The following is a 20881-nucleotide window of genomic DNA, read 5'->3' on the forward strand; positions in this document are numbered from 1 at the left end:
AGCCTGTCCTGGAACTAGCTCTTGTAGACCAGGCTGGTCTCGAACTCACAGAGATCCGCCTGCCTCTGCCTCCCGAGTGCTGGGATTAAAGGCGTGCGCCACCACCGCCCGGCTAGAGCATTTTTATAAGGAAGAAATGGGGCAATGCATATCAAATGCTTAAAACAGCACTTGGGATGTGGCTTGCATTCAGTTTGTGTTAGGTATTGTCATGATTGTCATCATTACCATGATTGGTTGAAGACAGGTCTCTAATGTGACCTCCACTTCTTTCCATGGTTCTTTTAAGATTTTAATTATTAAATTTTGGGGGCTGGAGAGATGGCTCAGTGGTTAAGAGCATTGTCTGCTCTTCCAAAGGTCCTAAGTTCAATTCCCAGCAACCACATGGTGGCTCACAACCATCTGTAATGGGGTCTGGTGCCCTCTTCTGGCCTGCAGGCATACACACAGACAGAATATTGTAGACATAATAAATAAATAAATATTTTTAAAAAATTATTAAATTTTGCTTTTATCAATACATTATAATTGATAACAGTAATTCTCAACCTTCCTAATGTGGCAACTCTTAAATACAGTGCCTCATGTTGTGGTGACCCCCCAACAACAAAATTATATTCATTGCTACTTCAAAACTGCAATTTTGCTACTGTTATGAATCATAATGTAAATATATTACATGCAGGATATCTTTTTTTTTTAAAGGTTTATTTATTATGTACACAGTATTCAGCCTCCGTGCCTGCAGGCCAGAAGGGGGCACCAGATCTCATTACAGATGGTTGTGAGCCACCATGTGGTTGCTGGGAATTTAACTCAGGACCTTCCCAAGAGCAGTCAGTGCTCTTAACCTCTGAGCCATCTCTCCAGCCCCATGCAGGATATCTTATATGCAACCTGTGATAGGGTCAGTCGATCCCCTAAGCAGTTTTGACACAGGTTTTGAGAACCACTGGTTTGTAAGATAATTTCACACTTGTCATAGCCACTTTATTGCTGATGGGGCTTTTTGTTTGTTTCCCTCCCTCCCTCCCTCCCTCCCTCCCTCCCTCCCTCCCTCCCTCCCTCCCTCCCTCCCTCCCTCCCTTCCCTTTTTGTTTTAGACAGGCTCTCATGTTGCTTAGGTCTTGAATTTGATAAGTAGCTGAAGATTGACATTAACTTCCGATCCTTCTGCCTCCACCTCCTAAATGCTGGAATTACAGGCATGTACTACCATGGGTCTTTGCTGTGTTGGGGATCAGGCCTGCTAGCCAAGCACTCTGTCAATTGAACTATTTTCCTAGTTTTAAGTCTTTTCTGTTTGAGACAGGGTCTTTCTATGTAGCCCTGGTTGTCATGGAACTTGCTACGTAGACCTGGTTGGTTTCCAGCTCACAAAGATCCCTCTGCCTCTGCCTGTGAAGTGAGGTTAAAGGTGTGCATCACCATAGCCAGTGTTTTCCGTGAGGCAGAGTCTCACTCTGTAGTCCAAGCTGGTTTTGAATTGACGGCAATTCTGCTCATCTTGCCAAGTGCTGTGATTACTTGGCCCCCATGTCTGGCTTCATATCACTTTTCAATAATAGTTGTAGAATAGGTTTTATATTAAAATATACATAGTAATTAGAAAATAGAATAAACATCAATTGTACTATATTTTGATATAGGTAAAACCACAGTTTTTATACATCTAGTAATAGTACCCTTCCTAAAACCATCAAAGCCTATAATGTGGTATCTATTCTTGCCTTTTATATATGCACTATCTCAAAAACTATTTAATAAAAGCAGTTCTAAGCAACTACCTTTTCCTTTCATCTTTCAGGTTAACTAGGAAGCAGAAAAAGAATAGAAACCAACCTGATAAACAGGAAAAGCAAAAAGGCTGGAATACCACTCTCTGACCTTGGGATTGGTGAAATCCAGGTAAGACGAGACACCTGCAGAGCACAACAGTCAGCAGTCTGTCAAGAATAGTGGTCTTTACGCAAGATGTGTGGAAAGAAGATATGAGAGTTATCAATGGATGCCTTATGTCAAACACAAAAGACAACTGAGACAGGCATGGTCTGTAACAAGTGAACAAAAGCAATCTTTAAAGACACAAAATGTAACCCTTTCAACACCAGAGCCCACCGGCAAGTGTCAGGATGGAGTTCGTCCTTCACTAATGGCTGAGAAAGCCAGGTAGGACATCCACTACTCTGCAGTGAACCCTGTTTTTAAAGAGAACATGGACTTGTTCCAATGGCTCAAGGGAGAAAAGGGAGGTAAGAGCTTCTCCACAGCACTTGGATTTATGACACCGTGGTGATTTCTTTTGGTCTTTGGAGAATTTCTAACAAGGCTTTAGACTAACGACTTTTGCATCTAGAGTTCCACAGGCAGCTGAGGTTACTCAGGAAAGACTGAAAGTCAAAACTGTGAGCTAAAAGGACAAAGAGCAATTACAAGGGAGAGCCTGACCACACTTTATCCCCACCTCCCACCCCAGGCTGTCCTCACTCCTTACTCCCTATGTCTGTTTGTTTAGAGATGTAGCAGCCGTGGAGATTAGCCTGTTTGCCCATTTTCACTCATTCATCTGATCACTGACTTGACAAATGTACTCAGTTCTCTGCACCAGGTGTTATAAAAGGCAATGACTTATCTCCCTTAAAGGTGCTGAGAATGTGGCTGGAAGGGAAAGACATGCCCATGAGGAACGAGAATGCTGGCCATAGACATTTTATTAACTGGGACAGCACAAGTGGAAACAAGTGATACCTTACCAGGCCAACATATGCCTTCGAAGTCGCCACCTTCTGGGTTCTTCACAAAGAAGCCCTGTTCCTTGGCTTTAGCATATACTGAGTAGTCAGGATCCACCTTGATGTGGGGGTCACTGATAACCACAAGCTGTCAGGACAGAGATTTAGAGAGCATGTCAGCTTTATGAGGCTTGTGTTCATTCAGGTGTTCCCACCATAGTTTGGAGGGGTCGAGTTTTACTCATGGAAAAGTTTGGACATTACTAAATCCCTATGACCTTTCACTCGTTATCAGCCGGGTGGTGGTGGCGCACGCCTTTAATGCCAGCACTTGGGAGGCAGAGGCAGGCGGACCTCTGAGTTCAAGTTCAGCCTGGTCTACAAAGTCAGTTCCAGGACAGCCAGGGCTACACAGAGAAACCTTGTCTCGAAAAACAAACAAAAAAAAATTGTTACCAAACCCAGGTAAATCCTCTTTTCTAACTATCATGGTTTATCATTTTTACTATTATTCTGCATTTATTTATGTATTTTGTGTGTGTCTGTTCATTGGTCTATAAGAAGTAGGTTCTCTCCTGCTACCACATGTGTTCTGGGGCTTGAACTCAGTTTCTCAGACTTGGTGGCAAAGTACCTTGACCCACTGAGCCACCTCAGCCCCCATCCACATCTTTAAGATAACATTTATTAAGCTTCTATCTGTCTGTGACGTCAGGTGCTATAAGAAAGGATTAAATAGGCAGGGTCTTAACTCCTTAGGTATTTAGAGGCAAAGGTAACACTGATGAAATAGATCATTAAAGAAAGCAAGAACAGTCCTGGGAAGGTAACTTGCCCAGAAAAGTACTTGCCTTGCAAGCATGAGGTCCTGAGTTTGAGCCCCAGAACCCATGTGAAAAAGTCAGGCATGGTGGCACATGTTTGTAATGCCAGCACCAGGGAGGTGGGGACAGGTATACAGTCCGTGGGGTACCCTGGCCAGCCAGGTCAGTTAGAGAAAACAGAAAACAGAAAGCAAGACAGTACCTAGGAAATGACACAAGGCTGTCCTCTGGCTTCTATAGGTGTATGTGTGTACCCATCCTCACGAGCCCCTACCAAACTATAACAGTAAAACCAAACCAGAACATCAAAATAGTAACAACTAAACAAAGCTGATGAGATAGCTCAGTAGCTAAGGGTGCTTGCTGCTAACCATGAAGACCCAAGTTTGATCCCTGGAGCTCAAGTTCCACATGGAGCATGTCTTCTGTAGCGAGCTGCGTGAAGCCACACCTGATGGCAATGTAGAGAGCTGTGTGGAGTCACACCTGATGGTTTTGGCTCCCGCCCTCCGCGATCCCGAAAGCGAGTGCTCTCTGTGATAATCAACTCCTATGGCTAAAGCCTGACTTATGCTATCATCACGCAATGATTGTCAGCTGCTTGCATATGCGTGGACCTATGGGCAATGCCCACCTGGCAATCTGGGGTTGGCGGCCCAGTGCCTACTTAAGGGCTGGGAGAGAGGGAGAGAAAGAGAAGGGAAAAGATTGCTGTGAATAAAGTCCTGAAATAAACTGCTTAGCAAGAAGAGCTCCGGTGTTGCACGTCTTCCTTGCTGGACGAGGGGGCCATGACAGTCTTCACATGCTTCTTGGCTATCTTTGATTTCAGTATCTTCTTTGGGGGACTATCTATCTATTCAAGTCCTTGTCAATTGTTTTTAAGTGTCTGGACTTTTTGGAGTTGTTGAGTTGCAAGAATTTGTTAAATATTCTGTCATTCATTGCCTTTCCCCACTCACTCAAAGACCTCTAGCATAGCAACTTAAACATTCAAAGTTTAACAACAACAAAAACCACCACAACAACTGGGGGCTGCAGAAATGGCTCTCTGCTGTTCAGATCACTGGCTGCTCTTGCAGAAGACCCGGGTTCAATCCTCAGTGCAAACTACCAACCACTGCAAGCTATCCCTTCTTCATCTGAAAAATGATAATAAGGCCAACTTGAGAGTTTTGTAGCTGGAGGGAATAATATACTTTATCATACTGTCTAGCCCACAATTAAGTGCTTGACAAATTATAGTTATTAAGTAATTAAGAAATTAGGGGGTTAGGGCTGGACATGGTGGTCCATGCCTTCAATCCCTGCACTTGGGATGTAGAGGGAGGTGGATTTCTGTGAGTTCATTACTGCTACCCCTCCTTTACCCCAACTCTCTAGAACAGGAAAGAGGTACATTAGAAATTATGTACTTTTCTGTGGCTTCTTTCCTTCCCCCTTTAAATTTCAGTTCTTTCCTTGACCAAATTTACAGAGAGAGTCCGTCAATGAAACATGTATATAAAAAAATAAGAATCTGGTTATATTTTTTAAAAATTACACTTATCAACTTGTGTGTGGAGCAAGGGGAGATGCATGTTTGTCGTGGTGTGCATGTGGAGGTTGGAGGACAAGCTGCAAGAGTTGGTTTCATCCTTCTACCACATGGGATCCTACAACCAGACTCAGGTTGTCAGATGTGGAGCAAGCACCTTTACCTGCTGAGCCACCTTGGTCCCCATGACTCCGTATCTGACCCTCTGTTGTTAAGCCTTTCAAGCCCCACCACGTCCTCTTTCCCTCCTGCCCACCAGCAGTCATCCTGACAAAACAAGCTCTGATGGCCAGGGGCAGGAAGTTTCGACAACCCAGCCCACGTGGAAGAACTTATCCCAGCCCCACCTGTCAGCCACCAGGGACTCCAAGCTGGGCCCCTTTCCCAGCTTTCTCAAGTCATTTTCAAAGTAGTCAGGAGACAGCCCTGCTCTCTCCAGAAGACCTCATGATACGAGATGCTTTTCTGCTTTTGGTGCCTGTGTAGTACCACCAATTCTGACAATGGGACCAAATTTTTAGGGGAGCAGGGTGCCATCACAGCAGGGAAGCTGCCACCAACAGACTGAAAGGCTCAGGCCCCTTCATTGTTTGGGGGCTTACACAACTGTGGCAGGGATGGATGGCATCACCCCATTTTCGCACCTGTCTTCTGTCCTCACAGTTACTATTATACTGGAAAGCACTACATTCACAATAATTTTCTTCCACCAGAGGGTCTTCCTCTGCTGATGTGCCAAGACAAATCTAACGTTGGGATTAGAAAGCTTTGATCTTGGCTCCTTCTGTTTCTTCAGTGTGGCCGCGCTCTCTCTGGTTCTTTCCCTCTCTCTCTCTCTTCTCTCCCTCCCTCCTTCCCCCCTTTTCTCCCCTTTTAATAAATGCTTTTATGGCAAAAAAAAAAAAAAAAAAAAAAAAAAAAAAAAGGGATTAGAAAGCTTTCAATGCCAGGCTGGCTTCACCTTGCGTCTTTTGCTCCTGAGTAGCTCTTGCATCCTTTTGGGGTTTGCAAATCTCTTTTTGTCCCAGGTGAAGTATTTCTTGTCCTCAGTGTGCTCTATGTCCAGCCACATGACATCATATGGAATGTCATGCTCATCAAAACCGGCATCCACTTCCTTCACATCCTGCTCATCTTCATAGTTCCAGCGGCACTGGTGGTACCCCAGGGAAAAAAGAGGGGGCATGGCTTGTGTGCCTAAAAAAGATGACAATGGAGGCCACTGATGTTATTCAATCAGTGCACATCTCCCCATTCTCTACAGGGGATTAAACACTGAGCTTGACATGCATAGACTAACCAGGAAAAGAAAAACTAGACCCACCTTGAAGAAAGTGGCAGTTAGGGTGATGGGGCCGGCTTCAAATAAACCCTATGCTGAAACAGCTGCTATGCTAACGGTATCATATTCATTCTGTTTATAGAGTAAGGTGGGGTCTTTAGAGCTTTCCCAAGGCAGGTGAGAAGGGGGGAAGCCTTGAATAAGTAGGAGGATGCCAGGCAGGGAGACTAGGTAGAGCTCATAGGAACAGAGAATAGAGACACAGGCAAAGAAGTACATGTAGTCTTAGAGAAAAAAAATACTGCAGGGTCACAGTGTGAGACTGAGAGGAGATGGAACTGGAAAGATCAGTTTATAAAGAGACCTGTACCTCAAGATCAGAATTCTATTCATAATTTCTTTTACAATAAGACATAAAAAATGGCAATGTGGGGGCTGTGGATACAGCTCAGGTGGTAGAGTACTTGTCTAGTGTCCACAAAACTCTGGGTTCAAAATTCCCAGCACTCTACAATATATGCCTGTAATCCTAGTACTTGGGAGAGGTCAAGACAGAAGAATCAGAAGTTCAAAGTCATCCTTGGCTACATGGAAACTTCAAGACCATCTTGAGATACATGAGACCCTGTCTTAAAAGAAATGAGGGCAGTGAGATGGCTCAGTGGGTAAAGGTTCTTGCCACCAGGCCCGATGACCTGAGCTCAGTCCCTGGGTCCCGCAATGTGGAAGGAGAGAACTGATTCATGAAAATTACCACAAAAAAGCAGCTTTGAAACAGAAGAGCAAACCAAAGGGCAGTTTGTCCAACACAGATCTGGGGAGCGTGAGCAGTAAGGGGGAGGTGGTGTCTGTTGAGCTATGTAGAATGTGTGAGGAAGGCTCAAAGGCAGATAGTAGTACCTCCCTGCTCTAGAAACCTCAGACAGGGACCCCCACATGCTCCTCAAGTGCCAGGGTACCAGACTCATCTAGCCACCAAGGGCTTCCATGTAGAGCCATATAATCACGTGTAACACCAGCTCCAGGGCTTAGACACCTTCTTCTAGGCCTTGTAGGCACTTTATCTCAACACATACATACATAGTTTTAAAATAAAAATAAAATCTTTTAAAAATCCATCTTCATCAGTATCTCCAAGGATGAAAAAAGACAAAAGACTCACAAAGTAGACTAGGGCATCATGGAACAATGAACACACAGGCAGGATCAGAGATAGGAATACCCTCAACATAGAAACATGTCAACATAAATGGATGGCCAGGGAGATAAGATGCAGAAAATTTCTCAGAAAAAAAGGCAAAAAGAAAAAAAGAGAAAGAACACGGATGTGAAAACTATGAAAGGAACAGCGGACTTCCCCAGGACTGATGGACACTAAGACTAAAGGTGCCCACGTCTCACCCTCAGTACAGAGACCATTTGAAAGGAAGGCATCAAAGGAATTCACTGTAAACGTTCACAGTATTAGTGATAAGGAAGGTGGCTCAGTGAGAAAAGTCAGATCATGTGGGAAGGAACACGATGAATGGTTTTGGAGAAGACAGGGGACAGAGAGAAATGCCTTTGAGTTCTGAGGAAAGGAACTTTCAGTCTAGCTCACTCAATTAACAGAGAAGAACACATTTAAAAGTTCAGGGTGGAATACTCCTTAGCGACAGGAAGATTGTTCCCAGAGACTAAAGGCTCCAAGCAGGCGTATGAAGTGTTAGGGATTAGAGAGTGGGCAGTCCAGTGTCATGTTCAGCTTGTCTGGATGTAATGATGGCAGGAAGAAAAGCGCTTACTACTTAAAATGCGTAAGGACGTTGTCTGTGATTTCCATGTAGTGTAGAACAAAGATTAATTTGCAGTGACGATACATAGGATAGACAAAACATAATGGAGTGAGGACCCAGCAATCTCCATGCAAGTACCTGTGAGGGATGAGTACTGCTTGAAGATGTCAGAAGGTGTAGGCCCTGTCAGCAGAAAAACATCAATGATTCCACTCTCCGACATCCAGCGCACATCCGTTCGACACCTGACCTTTTGTTTGGCAGCTGCTGGGCCCATCTGGGTCAGGACGTACTGGAAAAGGATGCAATGGAAATCTGAGAAATTTCACTGTAAACTATAGGCCCCTGTTCTAAGTGAATCTGTCTACATTTGGTAGCTCCTACTGACATTTGTCAATTATACTGTAAAGCTCTTGGTCACAGAAAAATGCTGCTGTTAAAGAAAAGGGCTCTGACTGACTGCGGTATGGTAACTATGGCATGCAGCCACAGTCCACGGCTCACCTCAACTGCTGGCTCCGTGTTGATCTCCACTAGTGTTTCTGAGGCATTCAGCCAGAAAACGGCTACAGTCCTGCCCTGTTTGTGGGCCAGGAGATAAGGCACTGAACCGTAAATGCCCATTTTGTCATGTATTTGATATCCATAGACATCTAGGTTATAAAGACGGTATGCATCTCCATCCCTGAAACACAAAGGAGGTTTATCACCAAATACACAAGTGGATTGCTAATGACTAGAACAGCTTCATTGTCTCCTGTGAACAGACTGTTCACCTCCTGCCAGGCATGAAGGCACACATTTACAGTCCTAGCACAGGAGAACTGTGAGTTAGGGGCCAGCCTGGGCTATATAACAGCTTCCAGACAGCCTGGGCAGGTAACAAGACCCTATATAAAGCCACTCCCCTACAAAGACTCATCTCTTATCACTTGCCTAATGGTTTCCTGGCCTAATCTGTCTGATGAGCTCCCCATTTGTCTCTGTTGGCTCCCTGAGAATCTCAGGCTTAGATCCTGAGATACCTTTACTAAGGTCCCCCATGAATCCTCCGGAAGAGCGGCCACACTGAATCCCTCTGCTAATGGGCTGTGTGAAGACTTCTTTGCAGCTAAGAAAAAGAAGCGCATCCTAACATACCTCCAGATCTGGAACAGGACTGAGATGGGGAGCTCGGAGCTGGGGAGGCAAGATTAATCACTCTGCCTACCTACTAAATAAACAGCCTCTGCTTCTTTTGGTTTTGGCTCCTTTTAGGCAGATGCCCCTGGGACCCATTTGTCAGTAGTGTCAGCCTGAAATAGTCTCTCCAAGGGAATTACAGGTACTGGAGATGCCACGTTCTCTGGCTCATTGTCCTCTTTAGAGTGAAGGTCCTTTTCCAGATCAGTATTTTCTTTTTTATATTCTCCCAGGGTTCCACAAAAACAGATCCTTCACTGTAAAGGCAAACCTCCTCCCCTTTAATTCCAATTACTCCTTATTTTTATTTCTGTATTTTTGGGCTCACTATTGCAGCCTTTTAATTAGTGTGTGTGTGTGTGTGTGTGTGTGTGTGTGTGTGTGTGCGCACATGTGGAAGTCAGAAGCCAGCTTTCTGGCACTGGTTCTTTCCACTTTTATGTCCTGCCCTAGTTTCATTTCTGTCGCTGTGACAGATACTCTCACAAAAAGCAACCTAGGGAGCAAGGGCTTCTTTGGCTTACAGTTCCAGACTGCAGTCCATGACTGCAGCGTTCACAGTCAAGAGCAGAGAGAATAAACGTACAGAACCTCGCTTGTGTGTTCTTACCTAGCTTTCAAATCTCTGATACTGTTCAGCACCTGAAAAGGTTTCCTAACTCCATAAGTGATATTAAGGCAGAGACCACTTAAGAAATCTTGCTGCTACTTACCCAGTATTTTTAAGTTGGTGTGACTCTGCATGTTGAGGGATACCGTAGAGATGTTCAAATCCATGGAAGGAGAAATCCAAACCGACAGAGGAAGGACCTGTAGAGATCAGGCTCATGGCTGAGTTGTTTCTCAGATGGACCAATCTAAAAGATTCAGCTAATAGCTAACAACTTGGCCAGGAGTAGAGAGGTCTGAACTTGCCCCTACCAATCAATGCTGTGCATTGACTGTAAGACGCTGTGACGTCTGGGCACTGGTGGATGCAATGGATGTGTATGTGAAACTGGGTGTTACACATAATGTGTATGAATGCAGAGCTCTGTCACTTACTAGTTATGTTGTCTGAGCTGTGTGCTGCAGCTCCCCCCACCCCATACTGAGCATGTTCAATCTCTGCTGAGAGAGTTTGTGCTTCTCTTCTGACTGATAATCTTCCTGTCAGCCTTGCCTGTGGCTCCCTAAGAACTACCTAAGAACAGCAAGAAGGCTTTCCTGGATCCTCAGGATATGACCTCCCATGACTGTGATATGTGAGCCCATCCCCTGAACCATATTGATAAGCCTGGTGAGAACGCCATAGATAGGCATGTAGCATCTGTGACAATGACGAAGAGAATGGAGAATTACCAGTTAAAAATGTTAGAGAAGATGAGCTGTGTAACTTGGTCTCATCACTTGGGTCTCATGAAAATATGTGGCATTTCCAGCTGTTTACTCAGAACACAAACAGTATGCTGGCCCAGATCCTTTCCTAAGACATAAGCTGCACGTGGTCCATTATCACTCTCATTTCTCCATAAGGTGTACACAATTACTTCTCTTTGCCATTGCATTATTGAAGAATAGGAAATCCAACCCAGAGATTTCAGTGCACTTTACAGAAGTTATTTGTTTTAAATCCAAAGCTTAAGGAATTTATTTATTGTTGCTGTGGGACAATGGTCTTGTACCCTGTAAAGATTTGTCACTAGTACTGGTTTAATAAAATGCTGGCTGGCCAGCAGCCAGGCAGGAAGTATAGGTGGGGCAACCAGAACAGGAGAATTGTGGGAAGAGGAAAAGGCTCAGTCTGCAGTCATCACCCAGATGCAAAGGACAGAAGATGAAAATGCCTTACTGATAAAAGGTACCAAGCCGCGCAGCTAACATAAATAGAAATTGTGGGGGCTGGAGAGATGGCTCAGAGGTTAAGAGCACTGATTGTTCTTTCAGAGGTCCTGAGTTCAATTCCCAGCAACCACATGGTGGCTCACAACCATCTGTAATGATATCTGGTGCCCTCTTCTGGCCTGCAGGCACACATGCAGACAGAACACTGTAAACAAAATAAAATATTAAAATAAATAAATAAATAAATAAATAAATAAATAAATAGAAATTGTGGGTTAATGTAAGATGTAAGAGTTAATTAATAAGAAGCCTGAGCTAATAGGCCAACCAGTTTATAATTAATGTAGGCCTCTGTGTGTTTCTTTGGGACTGAACAACTGCAGGACGGGGTGGGACAGAAACCTCTGTCAACAATTTGTTTATTTATTTATGGCACTAGGGATTGAACCCAGTGTACCCCCTACATTAGCCTGGCATTCTATCATTGATCTGTAACTCCCACCATCAAATGATATAAATATTTAGGTATTTTGGAATGATCTATTTTAATATTATATCCTTAACTTTGACAATTTACCATTAGCTTTGACATCCACAAATTTTCCAAATTTCTCTTCCCACAGGCCTAGGTCTTCTTGATTTTCCTAATTGCATAAAAAGAAGATCAAAATGAGCTTATAAATTGCAACAAATGTGGTTACCATTACAGTATATCTTATTTGGATTATTAGGAAGACTGAGGAACTAGCAAGATGGTTCAGCAGGTATAGACCCTTGCCTTCTAATAATGCAAGTTTGACAATCCAAGTTCAATCCCTGGGACCCACGTAAGGGTGGAAGGCCTGCACACCTGCCCCACACATACCACCATACACATTCTTACTATGACTACTAACAAACAATTTAAAGACTAGGGGGGCTGGAGAGATGGCTCAGAGGTTAAGAGCATTGCCTGCTCTTCCAAAGGTCCTGAGTTCAATTCCCAGCAACCACATAGTGGCTCACAATTTAAAGACTAGAAAATGCAGAGTGTTCCAGGACAGGCTCCAAAACCACAGAGAAACCCTGTCTCAAAAAACCAAAAAAAAAAAAAAAAAAAGGAAAATGCAGAGTGTGCTAGCACACGCCTGTAATTCCAGCACATGGGAGGCGGAGGCGTTAGATTTCTGTAAATTCAAAGCCAGCCTGGTCTGCATGGTAAAATCAGGACTTCATACTGAGACTCTGCTGGAAAAAAAAAGACTAAGAAACGAGTCCATATTTTTGAAGATCAGTTTATAATATATAATAAATTAAATTTGTGTTTTCTATAAAAGTCAATAATCATTCTTATGAATCTTTTTTACTGTGTTAAAATACACAACATACACTGTATCTTTTAACCATTTACAAGCACGCAGCCCAGTGTCACCAAGGACATTTGCTCTGTGGTGTGATGAAGGCCATCCTCAAGCATCCAGCCCCACAAGTCTTTCATCTGCCCATGCTGGATTTCCCTGCAAAATAACAACTCTATTTCCCCATCTCTGCACCCCTGGCAAAACCGCTCTATTTTCTACTCTATGAATTTGACTACAGTCACCTCCTAAAGTAGAATCTCACAGTGTTTGTTCTTTCGTGTCTGGCTTACTTCACAGGTTGTCTTCAGGTTTTATTCATTCTGTAGCACACGTCAGAACTTTAATTTTTAGGTTCAAATATGACTTCATTGTTTGTATAGATCACATTTTGGTTTGGTCTTTGTTCCTCCTCCTTTTGGTTACTGTGACCAGTGCTGCAGTGCTTTCACTTTTGGGTCCATACAAGAAGCAGGGCTACTGGGTCTTACTGCAATTCTCTATTTAATTTTTTTTTTGTTTTGTTTTTTGGGGTTTTTTTTTTTTTTTGTTTTTTGTTTTTTCGAGACAGGGTTTCTCTGTAGCTTTGATGCCTGTCCCCGGAACTAGCTCTTGTAGACCCGGCTGGCCTCGAACTCACAGAGATCCACCTGCCTCTGCCTCCCGAGTGCTGGGATTAAAGGCGTGCGCCACCACCACCCGGCTCTATTTAATTTTTTGAGGAACTGCCTCATCATTTGTCACAAACATCTTTATATGAATTAAAATACAATGGTATTTTGAAAATGTAGCTTTTGCATATAAAAGAAATAAAAGGAAAAAATTGTTTGATTTTTCAAGACAGGGTTTCTCTGTGTAGTCCCGGCTGTCCTGGAACTCACTCTGTATACCAGGCTGACCTCAGACTACAGAGATACCCCTGCTTCTGCCTCCCGAGTGTTGGAATTAAAGGCGTGCACCACCACTAGCTGGCTAGAAAGAAGTGTTCATGTGAACACATGAGGTAAAACATTGAGAATCTAATAACTTCAGTCAGTTCTAATTTCTTCTCACACTTATGTATTTATTGTTCATGTGTCAGAGGGTGAATGAGCCACTGTGTACATGTAGAGGTCAAAGGAAAACCCAAGGAATTAGCTCTCATTTTCCCATGTGGGTTCTGAGGGTCGAACTCAGGCCCTAATGTTGGCAGTACCCTCTGGGCCATCCTCCTGGCCCAACATAGGTGCGTTTTGAGAGGCCGGAAGCAGACACTCATTTTTACTGAGTTTCCCCTCTGCAATCAGGTGTACGTCCATGCTGGTTTGAGACGTCAGATAAATGGGACGACAGTGGTTTCTCAGGGCTTGCCTCTTTCTATAGCTACAACTTTCTCCATTTTACATAAGAAAGAGAAAATATGAACTGTGTGAAATAAATTTTGTTTAAAAGTGAATTGTTCATTTCTAGCTTCCTTCTTCATCATCAAAGCTTCTGTAAAGTGAGCCTGTGCTTCTTCGAAGCCACATCTGCAGGCCTGAAGTGACGACTGTGCTACCCTGGGGCCAGGTATAGGATTTACAGTCTGAGAACTCCCTCAAACAGTGAAAACTTTCCTATAGCGATGGTTAGTAACATTCATCATATAATGTGACTGTATCTGTGACTTAGAACTGCGACTCAAGCTATCTGATCAGCTATCTTCCAGTGGATGTGACACGTCATCACAACGCAGTCCATAGTCATGCACTCACCCTCTCTGCTCTGAAACAGAGTTTTCTCATCTTCATCAATACAGATGAGTCTTAAGAAAACTGCTGGGCAGTGGTATATACCTTTAATCCTAGCACTTGGGAGGCAGAGGCAGGCAGATCTCTGTGAGTTCAAAGCCACCCTGGTCTACAAGAGCTAGTTCCAGGACAAGTTCCAAAGCTACAGAGAAACCCTATCTCGAAAAACCAAAGGGGGAAAAAAAACTTTGTCCTTAGGGCACCAGAAATGCTTTCATCATTGCAAACGGTCAGGTATGCTGGTACACACACAGAACCTCCACACTCAGGAGGTTGAGGCAGGAGGATAGCTGTGAGTTGGAGGCCAGTCTGGGTTACATAATGTATTTCAGACCAGCATGGGCTACAGAATCCTTGGGAGACAGTTCAGTGGTAAAGCACTTGCTGTTAAATGTGTGGAGACTTGTGTTCAGTCCTCAGCATCCCTGTAAATGTTGGGTAGACGCAGTGCACTGAACTTGGGAGGCAGACACATGATCCCCAGACAAGCTGACTAGAAGACGAGCTTGCTGTGGAATATTTCAATTAGGCATAGATATGCTACATTTGTTTATGCTGTGGAGTATGACTTTAACTATGTGAAGGTGTGTTAATTTGTTTCTGCTGCCTTTGCTAACGATGTAAAGATGTGCTACATCTGTTTATGCTGCATCTGTTTAATTATGTAAAGGCGTGCTGCATTTGTTTCACCTTGCCTGCCTAAGACACATGATTGGTCTAATAAAAGGCTGAACAGCCAACAGCTAGGCAGGAGAAGGATAGGCGGGCTGGTGGGTAGAAAGAGAATAAGTAGGAGAAATCTAGGCTCAAGAGAAGGAGAAGGAGAACAAGGGAGAAAGAGAGGGACATGTCTGCAGCCAGAAGGCAGGAACTCGCCAGACAGACATGAGAAGCAGTGAAAGTAAGATATAGAGAAGGAAAGATAAAAAGCCCCAAGGCAAAACGTAGATGAAAAGAAACAGGATAATTTAAGTTAAAAGAGCTAGCAAGAAATAAGAGCCAAGATAAGGCGAGCATTCAAAACTAATAACTCTCTGGCCTTGATTTGAGAGCTGGTTGGTGGTCCAAAAGAAAGCCTGACACACTAGCTAAATTAAATTTTGAGTTCAGGTGCGTGTGGGGGCCCACAGATGTGAATCTTGTTCCACCTTGACTAAAGGTCAGAGAGTTTGAGCTTATCTTACTCTTTTAAAGTTGCTGACAACAAGTGTGGCTACAAACAAGATATCCTGACCTAGGGTGTGGTTACTTGGTGTTCTGGACATTAAGATGGCCCATAGAGGTAGATCCGCTTCACCCCGACCAAAGGTCAGAGAATTCAAGCCTATTCCTGCCCCATTCATTTTAAAACAGGAGGTTTGACCAAGGGAGTGACTGCCTACAGGATACTTTGTCTAAGGTATATTTGCTGCATATCCTGCCCAAAACATCAGAATGCTTAACTCACGAAATAGTGCCTTGATGTCTCAAGAATTGAAACAAGTAACTGTTCTGATTGTCCTTTGTGTCATGTTAAAGCAGTCTTTTGCCTTCTTTCTCCTTTTTGGATTGGGATATATAAACATACAGAAAATAAATGCAGGCAGATTCAGTATTCACTGAGTTGCCCTCACATTACTATCCTATGTCGCAGTGTTTCTTTCATATCTCTGTTCCTCCAACCTAATCTTTCTAATCGACACGCCCCTACACTGGAACGTACAAACCCCAGCAGGTGAGAGACTGCCACATGAGGTGGAGAGTAATTGAAAATGACAACTTCTGGCCTTCACATATGCATGCATGTACACATGTGCACAGACATGTACATACCACACCCACATGCACAAATACAAAAGACATCTAGTTGTCTATTCTTCACAACTCAGCCAAAATAATCTTTTAAAAATAGAAGTGAGCACGCCTTTAATCCCAGCACTTGGGAGGCAGAGGCAGGCGGATCTCTGTGAGTTCGAGACCAGCCTGGTCTACAAGAGCTAGTTCCAGGACAGGCTCCAAAACCACAGAGAAACCCTGTCTCGAAAAACCAAAAAAAAAAAAAAAATAGAAGTGAGACCACTTATCCCTATGTTTAAAACCTTCTTTGTTCTTAGGGTTGCTGTGGAATAATCTTTGTACACTGTAAATATGTATTTCATTGTTCATAAAAAAGTTGATTGGCCGATGACTAGGCAGGATTTTTGGGGTAGAGAGAATGCTGGGAAGAAGGAGGACAGAGTTTGAGGTGTCACCAACAAGACATGGAGAGGAAACAGGAGGTGTAAGATGAAAAAGACAACACCATGTGGAAGAATGTAGATTAATAGAAATGGGTTAGTTTAAATTGTAAGGGCTAGTTAGTAATAAGCCTGAGCTATTGGCTAAACATTTATAATTAATAATAAGTCTCCATATTGGTTATGTGGGAACTGGTGGGCAGGAAAGAAATGTCCATCTACACAGGGTGAACTGAAAAAGGTCAGCTTAAAAGAGGTACATTCTGAGGAACAAGGACTTTAGGTCAGTTTAATGATGAACTCCCAATTTCTTCAACAGTGCCTGCCCTGCAGGAGGCAGTCTTCAACAGATTTTGTTAAGTAAAAGTACTGCTAGTCTCTCCATTGAATGGCTTTGCCTAGCTCTTTAGCATTTTAACTGTCTCTTTTCCCTTTGTGTTCCTTCCTGCCAACAAAAGAAATATATGGATACAGTACACATCATATACACTGCACACGCACACACACACACACACACACACGGAAATGAAATGTAATAAAAGGTAAATAAAGAATACTTGAGGAAGACACGTACTGATTTCTGGCTTCCACTTTTGTCATGCACACACGCACTAAGAAGACTGGTGCTAAAGTGAGCAAACAGACAAGACAAGAAATCCCCTTTTATATACAGCAGAACACTTACCAAGGGGAGCAGAATCCACTATATGCTTACAGGAGTGTTAAAGAAAATCAAGGGTAAATTGCTAGATCTCAATTACCTGAGAGGAGTCAGCTGGCACACTCTCCTGGTTCCCTTTGGTAGCTCTGTTATAAACACAGATTAAGTTGTTTCAGGCAACGGGAAGACTGGCAGGATTTAATGCAGTAACAAAGATTCTCATTTCCAAGTCTTCATAAATTCTATCCTTTCATTTATTAAATATGACATCATTATAGGCCAGGCATGGCATCACATAACTATTCTAAGGATTTAGAGGGCTAAGGCAGGGTATTAGGAGTTCAGTCATTGTTGCCTGCATAGCAACTTCAAGGTCAGTGGGGGTAGGAGGGATAGGAAGTTGGCTCGGTGGGCAAAGGTGCTTGCTGCCAAGGCTGGGATGGTCTGGAAGAGAGGACTCTCCCATTTTCACAGAGTGTTGTTTTAAGGTCTCCAAGTCTACACTTGCTGCTTTTATCATCAGAATAAGTGATGTGGTCTACAGAAACATTTCGCATTATCTATTTCTACACGATGATTTTTTTAAGTTGTAACATTTTTATTTTGAAATGTTAGCACTGGAAAATCTTACTATTTATCATAAAATTAATATATCCCCATTGTGGAAAAATTAAAAAGTAATGAAAAGAAGGGAAAATAAAAATACCTAAAATTCTGACTACTCTGTCATTATCATATAAATATTCTATCAGTTATTCTCTGTTGCTGTGATGAAACACGGTGACCCAGGCAACAGAAAGAGACGTTTATTTGGGTGCAGGATTCCTGAGGGGTCCATGCTGTTGGCGTGGAGGTCGTAGGCAACAGACCTGACAACTGGAGCAGGAGCTGCGGCTGCATCTTGAATCACAAGCAGTAAGCAGAAAGTGAACTGGGGGTGGTGTGTGTCTTTTCACTCTTAAAGCCTGGTTCCAGTGACATACTTCAACAAGACTATACCTAACACTCCTCAAACAGCACCACCAACTGGGGACCAAGTATTCAAGCCAGAGGCTATGGAGACATCTTATTCAAAGTACCAACTGTCTTTTTTCTTTTTTTTTCTTTCTTTTTTTTTTTTTTGGTTTTTTCGAGACAGGGTTTCTCTGTGGTTTTTTTCTTTCTTTCTTTCTTTTTTTTTTTTTTTCGAGACAGGGTTTCTCCATAGCTTTTTGGTTCCTTTCCTGGAACTAGCTCATGTTGACCAGGCTGGCCTTGAACTCACAGAGATCCACCTGCCTCTGCCTCCCGAGTGCTGGGATTAAAGGCGTGCGCCACCACCATCCGACTCAACTGTCTTTTTTCTTCAACTGTTTTTTTTTAAAACTGAGAAACACTAACAATAACATAACAAACAATTTATTACACAAGCTCTTCAGCTACCTTTAAAATCTTAATTTTTTTTTTTCTTTTTTTTTTTTTTTTTTGTGGGGGAGAGGGGAGAAAGCTCAGCCAGTAAGGCAGGAGTTCGAGGTAGCTGGTATTTACAGACAGTTTTATTAAGGTAGGTCCTTAAGGGTCAAGTAATGTACCTTTGCTTGTGAGGAATCTGTAGGTGCTCAAAGTATAACTGGCCCAGGGAGTTGATGCTGAGTACAGTCTCGTCCTCAGACACCAAGTCTATCTTGAATGGGTTTTCTGAGATATGACATTTCACATCTCCTTTTCCGTCTGTCAGTATCAGGCTGCCAGCATCCCCTGAGCACGAGACCAACCTGGACAATGGAGCAGGAAGAGAAAAATAAATTGCTGCAGGTTTACATGAGTCTATGTGATTTGCAATTTGGAGTGTTGGTCACCGAATGAGTCTTCCTATGACAGGGAATAGGCAGGTCTACAGTAGGAGCCATTGTGGAGAGGAAAGGAAAGAGCATGGACAGAACATAACTCTACCATATACTTCATAACTACAAGTAGCAACGTTACTCAACCTTCCTATGACTAATTCTTTGTCTATGAAATATACATAAAATTAAAAACTAGTAGAATTTTTGGAAAAAATTAAGTGAAATCATACAAAGTAATTGGTACAGGTTGGAAATGCAACCAAGTGTTCATCAACATCATCACCATTTCTGTCTATAAAGTCTAGTGACACTTGGGCACACAGAATCTAAATATTCTTATTTATTTATTTGTAACTTACATATTGAAATTTTATTTTGTGTGCCGTGTGTATGTGTAGGGGTGTGCGCATGTGGAGTGGGAGGACAGCTTACAGGGGTTACGGCCCAAACTCAGGTCATCAGACTTAGAGGCAGCACCTGTTTCTGCTGAGCCATTGCACTGGCACTATGACAATCTTATACTTCTCCCGGCAGGTGATTCTTCTCCTCACGAGGCTGGCTGTAGTAGGCTCTCTGGTTTGGAGGCAGTGAAGGCTGGTAAAGGTGAGGCATAAGAAATACAGAAATCCCTTTGCAAAGTCATTCTCAGCCGAGGTCTATTCATTGTGCTCAGGCATGACAGGGACAATTTATCAGAAGGAATAGGAAGGTGACAGAGAGGTGGCTCAGCAGCCAAGAGTGATAGCTGCTATTGGGGAGGACTCACATCTGGCAGATCACAACTGCCTGTAATTCCAGCTCCAGGGGATCCGATGCCGTTTCCTGCCCTCCTCAGGCAACCACACATGTGCAGTGTGAGTGTACATAAGAAACATTCACAGAAGGAGCAGGAAGAGGGGTTTCTGCTGGAATGGAAGGCTCCTTGGAAGTTTGGGAATTTATATTTATCCAAATCTCAAATGCTGGCATTCATAATTTCTGCAGCTGATGCCCTAAGTCACAGATCTGAGTAGACTGTGGACTCAGCTTAAGATTTAATTCAGCAACCTGCGATATAAAACTCTGAGTCTGTATCTGCAGCTGTAGAGACTCTGTAGCCAGATAGGACATGAGATTGTCATAGAAACGAAGTGGTTTTCTAACAGTTCTGTGAGTTCAGAATTTAAACCCCTGAGACAGTTGTTTTATGTCATCAAATGCTTCAGAGAGGCTGATGTTAGCCAGGTCTTCTCAGAGGTTTGAATTCTGAGTGGCAGTTGCAATATGCTATATTCCCACTATGTGGTTTGCTTTCAGTAAGCCCCTCAGTACAGCTGACTATCACCAGAAACTCAGCAAGAGCACAGAATGCTGTGGTTTAGTCCTCAGGCTGCTGGGTTATCATGACAAATTACCACAGGCTGGGTTGTTTAGCTAGCAGCCCGTTTTCTCACAGCTCTGAAACTCTAAGACCGAGGTGCTAGCAGGTTGGCTTGTTGTAAGGCCTCGCTCCATGGCTTGCAGATGGCTGCCTTGTCACTGAATATCCTTGTGTATGTGTCACCCGAGTTTTCTGAGTTTACAGGAAGAGCAGTAGGGATGTATTAGGGCACCACTACCATGTTCCTGTTTTAACTATCACTTTTTTAAAAAAAATATTTATTTATTTATTTATTATGTATACTATATTCTGTCTGTATGTATGTCTGCAGGCCAGAAGAGGGCACCAGACCTCATTACAGATGGTTGTGAGCCACCATGTGGTTGCCGGGAATTGAACTCAGGACCTTTGGAAGAGCAGGCAGTACTCTTTACCACTGAGCCATCTCTCCAGCCCTAACTATCACTTTAATACATCTCTAAAGGCAGTTGTGTTCTGAGGTTCTGGGGGATAGGGAGACACAATTCTGCTCCCAGCACTGGTATTCTATCCT

General features: G+C 43.2%; 1 protein-coding gene across 1 annotated transcript in view; it reads right to left on the bottom strand.

The window, feature by feature from the left end:
* Ganc (glucosidase alpha, neutral C) overlaps nucleotides 1-20881 on the bottom strand; it is a 57992-nt gene that overhangs the window by 23038 nt on the left and 14073 nt on the right. Inside the window, exons 5-13 of the mRNA XM_057780340.1 lie at nucleotides 18714-18896; nucleotides 17243-17288; nucleotides 11737-11803; nucleotides 10049-10145; nucleotides 8658-8838; nucleotides 8292-8445; nucleotides 6058-6293; nucleotides 2757-2883; nucleotides 1846-1925 (exon numbers count right to left, since the gene is read on the bottom strand). Of these exons, the coding sequence (XP_057636323.1) occupies nucleotides 1846-1925; nucleotides 2757-2883; nucleotides 6058-6293; nucleotides 8292-8445; nucleotides 8658-8838; nucleotides 10049-10145; nucleotides 11737-11803; nucleotides 17243-17288; nucleotides 18714-18896 (1171 nt within the window). The remainder of the gene's footprint in view (nucleotides 1-1845; nucleotides 1926-2756; nucleotides 2884-6057; nucleotides 6294-8291; nucleotides 8446-8657; nucleotides 8839-10048; nucleotides 10146-11736; nucleotides 11804-17242; nucleotides 17289-18713; nucleotides 18897-20881) is intronic.

Source organism: Chionomys nivalis, chromosome 9, assembly GCF_950005125.1.
Source record: "Chionomys nivalis chromosome 9, mChiNiv1.1, whole genome shotgun sequence".
NCBI classification, from domain to species: Eukaryota; Metazoa; Chordata; class Mammalia; order Rodentia; family Cricetidae; genus Chionomys; species Chionomys nivalis.